Source organism: Balaenoptera musculus, chromosome 13, assembly GCF_009873245.2.
Source record: "Balaenoptera musculus isolate JJ_BM4_2016_0621 chromosome 13, mBalMus1.pri.v3, whole genome shotgun sequence".
In the NCBI taxonomy this organism is placed as follows: domain Eukaryota; kingdom Metazoa; phylum Chordata; class Mammalia; order Artiodactyla; family Balaenopteridae; genus Balaenoptera; species Balaenoptera musculus.
In genome coordinates, this window is record NC_045797.1 from 64020071 (window position 1) to 64028261 (window position 8191).

At 49.0% G+C, this 8191-nt stretch overlaps 1 protein-coding gene across 5 annotated transcripts in view; it reads right to left on the reverse strand.

Annotated features, from left to right (window-relative positions):
* LTBP1 (latent transforming growth factor beta binding protein 1) overlaps nucleotides 1-7926 on the reverse strand; it is a 418216-nt gene extending 410290 nt beyond the window's left edge. For 2 of the 5 annotated variants that reach the window (XM_036872900.1, XM_036872895.1), the window contains exons 1-2: nucleotides 7078-7924; nucleotides 5942-6012 (exon numbers count right to left, since the gene is read on the reverse strand). In XM_036872900.1, the coding sequence (XP_036728795.1) occupies nucleotides 5942-6012; nucleotides 7078-7547 (541 nt within the window). In that variant the 5' untranslated portion in view covers nucleotides 7548-7924. Of the gene's footprint in view, nucleotides 1-5941; nucleotides 6013-7077 lie in introns of all 5 variants that reach the window. The other 3 variants (XM_036872897.1, XM_036872896.1, XM_036872899.1) reach the window with 3 other exon arrangements.
* Nucleotides 7927-8191: the final 265 nt, after the last annotated feature.

Genomic DNA, 8191 nt, shown 5'->3' on the forward strand with positions numbered 1-8191 from the left:
TGTTCAGGTTGGCCCAGGGGCTGCAGGGTTTCAAAATGAAGGTTTAAGTATGATCGCAGCCCAGGATTTATGGTTCCTAAATGTTTGTTTTAACCAGTGCTGAGAACACATATTTGACCCAGTGTGAACTTGACCTCTGGGTCCTTCTCCCTTCACCGGGCGGTCTGTGCCGCACAACAAGATTTTCCAGCCGACCCTCCCACCCCTGCTCCCAGCACTGGGGCCGGGGCGGTGCTCCCAGCAGCTGCCACAATAAACCTCACTGTGGATCTATTGGCGAAGCAGCTGTCAGTGGCCACAGCGGGCAGACGAAAACTGTGTGATCACTCTGGGCCCGACTCCCGAGCTCAGCTAGCTCAACGCCAAGCCAAGAGGGACAGGAGATGGCCTGAAAGGCCTCTGTCACCTGCAACTCCAGCCACACCCCACACTCATGGACGATGCCCTTGACTGCAGCAACTCTAAGCACCAAGGGCATACGTGACTATGTCTCTTCTGTATATAATTAAGGAAAATGTCTAGGGTTGGCTTTTGGTTTTTTTTTCCCCCAAAGCACTGTGGGCTGAATGCCAGTGGAAAAGCAATGGAATATCGATTTTCTGTTTCTTGCTAAGGAGAGAACAAGTCATTTGATGTGCCATGAGTTAAGTGAGTAAAAACAGACCCTGCACTCTCTACAGCTGGCTGCGTTTCTCCTCTATTCATAGACCCTGGCACATGGTAAAAGCTAAACAGATATCCGTTAAAGAAATGAAAGAACCATCCATGCATTTAGGGAGGGTCTGCCATGTGCCAGGTACCCGCTTTGGATTCAGATCTGCCATCTTTCCTGTTCCATCCACCTCATCCTGCCAACCCAGCCTCACTCTCATCTCCCCTTTATTCTTTTGTGTTGTCTGTTCCCAAGTCCAGTCTCTTCTTTAAAGCTGAGCCCACTGGCAATGTCTCTCTCTGGCCTGCATTTACCCTGAGAGGGGGACGAAAAGATTGGAACAACCAAGAGGGGGTGGGTTCAGTTTAGACAGAGGGAACAAAATGCAAAAATGGGGATAGGCAGGAAAAAAGTTAACACCCTCCCAATAAATGTGAACCCCTTGGAAAGGGAACAGATGCAGTGCCTTCTCCTTTGCCCAAAATGGACATCACTATCAGCAGTCATTCCACATTAATAACTAAAATGCCATATCTCAAGCTGTGATTTCAATGCCTAGAGACACACATACAGAGGGTGTCTGGAAAAGAAGCATCAACATGCAACTGGGCATCTCTGTGTAGACACTGGGTGGCTAAAGCCCTCGGGGCTGCCATTGTGGACACCCACATCCATTCTCTCTCCCCGTGTGGGTCTGCTGCTGTTTGTTTCACATCTCTCTGATTGGCAATTTCAGGTTCGCTAAATCTTCAGTCTTCAGAAGCATTTGCCTATGGTCCATTTTAATTAAGTTTCAATCAACTAAAAACAATCCAGTCTGCCTCCAAGGGGCACCTTGTTTTCTTCACAGGATTAAGCAAACTGAACAACAGAAACACATCCCAGCTCTTACGCAGAAATATTTTTTGCATCAACTGGAAAACAGTCTCTACAAACTGAAATTCTTCAGCTAAACCCTTTCAATTATCCTCAAAATAGAACTGACAATTACAAGGCATCCTTGCTGTTGATTAAATTTAATGTGCACATGTAAATGTGCATACACGTTGTACGATAACTACCTTTTTTTATTTGAAGTATAGTTGTTTTACAATGTTGTGTTAATTATGTATATGATGATTACTATCTTAATAAGGAAATTCATGTTGACATGCCATTGGTTTTTGTATTTGTTAAGTGTAACAAACCATATCCAAGTGCAATTGTTCAATCTCAGCATAATAAGGAAGTGAGAGAGGAAAGAGACCACAAATCAATTTCTTTTGCAGTCTAAATTTCACTAGTATTTACCAAAGTAGTTGTAGTCATAAAAATTGGTGTCAGAATTTTTTCCATTCAATTTATGAATACCTTAGGGGAGTATTTTCCATCTAAACAGCAAGCTTTACACAAAGAGAACTAGAGATACACAAATAATCTAATATTTAGTCTCTTTTAAAGTTCTTTTAAAATAAATCATTCTGGGATACAGAACAACCCAGCCTACTTTATTTCTTTTTTCTCAGTAATCAAAGCCAGGCAGGATGGAAGTGACTGGCTTTTTCATTTATTCCTTTTTTTATTCATCTATATTGAGGTATAATTGACAAATAAAAATTGTATATATTTAAAGTGTATAACAATGTTTTGATATATGCACACGTTGTAAAATAAGCACCACAGTCAAGCTAATAAACATACCCATCACCACACAGTTAACATTTGTGTGTGTATGTGTGTGTGTGTGTGTGTGTGTGTGTGTGTGTGTGGTGGGAACACTCTAAGATCTACCCTCTGAAGAAATTTCAAGTATATAACACAGTAATGTTAACTATAGTCACACCGCTGTATATTAGATCTCCAGAACTTATTCATCCTGAGGGACTGAAACTTTGTACCCCTTGACCAATATCTCCCTATTTCCCCCTCCCCCAGCCCTAAACTACTTTAAAGCTGTAATATAAAAAGGGATCCACATGTATATTCTTTGAAAAGAAGATGACGACAATAGCTGGAGAAACATACATATGGAAAAAAGAAAACCAAATAATAGATAAATGAGACAGAATTTACTTGGCTTGATTCAATAATAAACTCTAATACTCCTTCTGGTTTCATCAAGGCTTTCACATCCATCATTCTCTTTCACCTTGATACCTGTAACAATCCTAGAAAGTAGTCAAGTTTTGGGGTTTTTTTGTTTTGTTTTGTTTTTTTGGCCACGCCGTACGGCATGTGGGATCTTAGTTCCCCAACCAGGGATCGAACCCACACCCCCTGCAGTGGAAACGTGGAGTCTTATCCACTGGACCGCCAGGGAAGTCCCGGTAGTCAAGTTTTTAGCACAGTCATTTCAGGATGGGAAAATATAAGGGTCAGAGAGGTCAAATGAATTCCCCAAGGCCACACAGCTAGTGAAGGCTTGAGGGTTTAAACTCAGGTTTCCTGCACCCAAGGCCAGGGGTCTTTCCTGGTGTCACACTGCTTAGCCATGGACACAAGTTTTGCCGCATCAGTGGTAACGCCAGTTGTCCCGTGTGAAGGCATAAGGCTCCCTCATCTCCCTGGCTCTGCCAGACAAACACAAGACTCCCCATTGAAACATAGCCATCCAGCGTATATTACTTTGGATTGAGCACTGACCTAACCCAGCATCATTTTTAAAAACACAACTGGGCTTCCCTGGTGGCGCAGTGGTTGAGAATCTGCCTGCCAATGCAGGGGACACGGGTTCGAGCCCTGGTCTGGGAAGATCCCACATGCCGCGGAGCAACTGGGCCCGTGAGCCACAACTACTGAGCCTGCGCGTCTGGAGCCGGTGCTCCACAACAAGTGAGGCCGCGATAATGAGAGGCCCGCGCACCGCGATGAAGTGGCCCCCACTTGCCGCAACTAGAGAAAGCCCTCGCACAGAAACGAAGACCCAGCACAGCCAAAAATAAATAAATAAATAAATAAATAAACCCAAAGTTAAAAAAAAAAAAAAAACACAACTGTTCTTGAAAGAAGTTGTGATTTAAGCTTCCAGCATTTGGGCCTGAATTAATTTGTCAGATTGGGCAGTACTGGAAGGCTAATGTTGCACTGATTGCTTAGGTCCCAGTGCTGTCCAAGGGCTACCTTCTAGAAGCTGGAAGGATAACTTCAACCAAAAGCCGGAAGCGTTTGTTATCGGTATCATGAGACTAAGCCAACGGAGCAACTTCCTCTGGAACACTGTATACAGTAACTGTTCAACCCTAACTTTTCTGACTGGTAGCCTTTTGCAGCCTTTCTCTTTCTGGGTCACCAGAGGGCAAACCTGGCTAAGCCGAGGCACACTTGTGCCCTTGCCTCCCTCACCTGGAGAAGCAGGAAGCCATGAGGTGATTCCTCAAGCTCGGATGTTCTCCTTCTAGAGCATCTTTGGATCTTCTAGAACATATTTGGATCTGCAAATCCTCAGACAACCTAAGAATGGGGTACTACTCTCTTTTCAGAGAGGGCACTCAACGGCATCATTTGCCAAGTAAACTTCTTTCAAAGTCTTAACACATTCTCTCTAATGGGCATCAAGGAGCACTCGCCATCATCTATAACAACCTGCTCTGTATCTTTAATCTTTACACAGCAATACCCCACTTTACACAGCAATGCTGCTGTCATGGATGGGCTGTCTGCACATAACAGGCAAACAACATCATATCGGGTTTTGAGCAGGAGTTACCGAAGGGAGGAGAGGGTATGTAATTGGACCCAAGCAATTGTAAATTCAGGAAAATGCTGGTGCACTGTTGTCAAGTGTAATCTAAGAAGTGAAGAATTATGACTTAATCTAAAATGCCTGGGGCTTCCCTGGTGGCACAGTGGTTAAGAATCCCACCTGCCAATGCAGGGGACACGGATTCGAGCCCTGGTCCAGGAAGATCCCACACACCGCAGAGCAACTAAGCCCGTGAGCCACAACTACTGAAGCCTACGTGCCACAGCTACTGAAGCCCATGCGCCTAGAGCCCGTGCTCCGCACCAAGAGAAGCCACCACAATGAGAAGCCTGCGCACCGCAACGAAGAGTAGCCCCCGCTCGTCGCAACTAGAGAAAGCATGCGTGCAGCAACGAAGACCCAACACAGCCAAAAATAAATAAATAAAATAAATTTAAAATTAAAAATTAAAAAATAAAACGCCTACAACCCTGAGTATTTCTGATCTAGCGGTTTGAGTTGAATAACAAGGAGGCTGATTAGTGAGTTCATGTCTGCCACTACTCCTTGATCACAGCCAAATCATAACCCACCTGGACATTGCTTTTTACAAAACTAAAGCCACTATGCCAAAGTCCTGTTTCTTTCAGGGATTGAAGGCATCTTCCAACAAGCAAGTTCACAAGGACTGTAATAGAAATGACCGCAATAGAAAATTTTTTTAATTCATTCACCAGCATTTTAAAATCCAAACCGTATACGAGACAAATTGCTAAATTTTACTTATTACACTGAATACCAATAAGCAGCTAAAATTTTGAACGACTCTAATCCACATGCTTATGGTTCAAACTCTATGCAGAGAACACATAAGAATGCTTAACTTTTTCTGAATGGAAGTAAGATTTCTTTATTTCCAATTAGCACCAGACAGAATCAACTCGTCAAGAGGACCCTCAAAGAATATTTTACCTTAATCCTTAATTTCACAATGCAGAGGGAAATATTTTCTGATGTTCTCAAATCTATATGCATCATTAATACATGTTTCGAAACACTGCTAAGCCTGTGTATTAGCTGGAGAAGCACTGCAGGAAAACCCACTTGTCAGTTCTGAAGAACAGTAGAGTGGTTACCTCCTAGGAAACAGGCCACAAGGACGGCAGATTCTGAGTGCTGTTTTCAGAAAGCTTTAACACTACTGATGTTTTATTCCAGAGCAGGGCCTCCTACTTCCCATTCCCCTCCTACCATCAACTTAAAGAATGTTTTTCATTTGTCGATATCCATGTTTAAATTAATTGTACTGGTTCCGCCATATGGCACATCCTCCAGTGGGAATTTCTTTTCCTAGCCCCTGATTCACGGTTGTAACAGAGTAATTAATACCACGGCTGGGTGCAAGGGAATCTTGGATGCACGGCACGGTTTTGTACAATGAATCGCGGCTGGCCTTGATACCATTACCCTGGCCCAGCCCTCCCTGGGTGGTTATGAAGGCTTCAGATAACGGGGTAGATTGCATCACAGACATTGCATAGCCTCTTCAAGTGACCCCTGTGGGATGCCCAGTGTGGACAGACCCACTTCACCTACTGTGCAGCGCTGCTGTGAACATGGAAACTTACGTTTGGTGCATCTCTGGGAGCCAGGGGCCTTACTCCAGCCATGGCAGCACTGCCCTCCACAGACATTGACCCTGAAACAAAGCAAGACCCCTGAGTCCAGTAGTAGCGACACTCCGCTCCAGAGAACCCGAGCCTCCAGGGGGCTCCTGCAAGCCCAGCCTCCTGCTTCCACATTCCTCTGGCTTCGCAACAGGGACCCAGGATGTCCAACCCAAAGCTGCCCAAGTAGAAGGGTGAGGACAGTGTATAAGGGAAGGATGGGAGAACCAAAGCCTGCATAACCTAGAACTATACAGGAGGGGAGAACAAGGTCCAAATAAACGGTTTTCTTAACTCCAAAAGTAAAGTAGAGCCAAATGTATTTTGTGTATTATCTGCGCCCACGTTTTAAATTGAGTCTGAGTTTCAGAGAGAGGCGTCCAAACAGGAGTGAAATCACAACGCTTGGAACCACCCCTGAAGAAAAAAACAACAACAACAACAAATAAGCAAAACAAGTCTTCCCCCACACTCTCAACCTGTGATTAATGAGGAGGAGGGGCAGGGAGGACGTTTATGAACGCCGAGTAACAAACTATCCAACCGAAACTCCTGTCAATGCTAAGACACGCTGCCCCAGGAAAACAGACCCCACAGGTGCAGGGAAGCCAAGCTCACAATTACTAGGATGCTGAAAATTCCAGGTCACAGAACAGGAAGTGGATCTTTACAGGCAGCCCTCCTCCAAACTTTTTTTTTTTTCCATTAGCTCGAAAAAAAAATTAAACTGAGCTGCAAAGAGAAGTTTAATTGATGCTGAGGGATTAAGCTGTAGTGACTTCATGTTTACGCCCATCTTCTAGGAGTAGTTTGGTTCGCGAACAGGAGGTTACGCCCCAGGCAGAAATGCCTTTTGTGTTTACCCGCAGCTCAGTAACAATGCGATCGGAGTTTATCCTCAGTCAGAGTTCCCCGGCTTCCCAGCACTCCGCTCTTCCCGCCGCGCTCCGAGCGAGGCAGGCAGAGGCGGGCGGGAAGGAGACGACCCACCGACGGCGCACGACGCCCACGGCCACCGCTGGGCTCCGAGGGACCGCGACTCCCCGGGTCCCCGCGCGGGCGGCGTGCGCGAGGAAGGAGGGAGGGTGTGGGCTTACCCCTGCAGCTGCTGCTTCTGGTGAACCTGCAGCCTCGAGCCCCCGCCGCTCTGGGTCTCCTGCGGCACTTTGGAGCGCACCGCTTGCCTGCCTTGTTTGGCGAACGGGGCGGCCGCCGGGTGACCGCCAGGCTTGGGGTGGAGCTGCCCGCCGGAGCCCCCGGGACGCGCCGGCTCCGGCGGTGGCGGTGGCGGCGGCCGGAGCCCCTGCAGGGCCGCGCCGCCGGGCGGGCTGGTGCGCCGAGTCCGCTCCGAGGGGGCCCCGGCGCCCGCCGAGCTACGGCTGTACCTGGCGTTGAGCGCGACGTTGAAGGTCCGCGGGCGCTGGGGCCCGCCCAGGGGCAAGGCGCCCGCCGCCAGGCCGGGGCCCGGGCGCACCACGTACGTGATCCTCCGCACCCGGCAGTGCACCGAGGACGCGAGCAACCCTGCCCAGAGCAGGAGCCCCCACCTGAGCCAGGCCCCCGCCATCACGGGCCCCAGCCGGCACCCCCGGCCCCGGCGCCCGCCCCCGGCCGCGCCGCTCGCCCGGTGCGGCCGCCCGCGCGTGCTCAGGCTCCCCCGAGAACAACCGGGAGCCCGGGAAAGGCTGGGAGGAGGAAAACTCGGTTGCAGGAGAGGAAGTTCTGCGGGCTGCTGAACGGCCCCAGACCCCAGCCGAAAGCGGCGGGGAGGAGGGGGCGGGGTGGGGGTGGGGAACGCGGGGCCCGGGAGGGGAGGGGCGAGGGGCGCCGGCCGCGCAAGGTGAGGGTCCGCTCGCCCCGCCGCCGGCCCAGGGGCTGCCGCGCCCGGGACCCGGCGAGAGTGGGCGAGGGCCGGTGTGAGCGCGCGGGACACTCAGCGGCAGCCCGGGCTGCAAAGTCTTTAAAAAGTTTCTCTCGCCGTGGAACCGAGTGTCAGATCTGAACAGCCAATCTCCGGCAGACGTGACGTCAGGCAGTAAATCCTAATTGGGGAAAGCGTGAGATGAGCCCGAGAACACGCCGCCACCCTCCACATCCACATCGATTGTTCCTACGGGTCGGCAAGGCAGAGGTCCCCGCTCCTCGATCCCGTCTCCCGGGGAAGGACAAAGGACTCGGCAAAGTCACTGAACGGTCCTTTCCTTCCAGAAG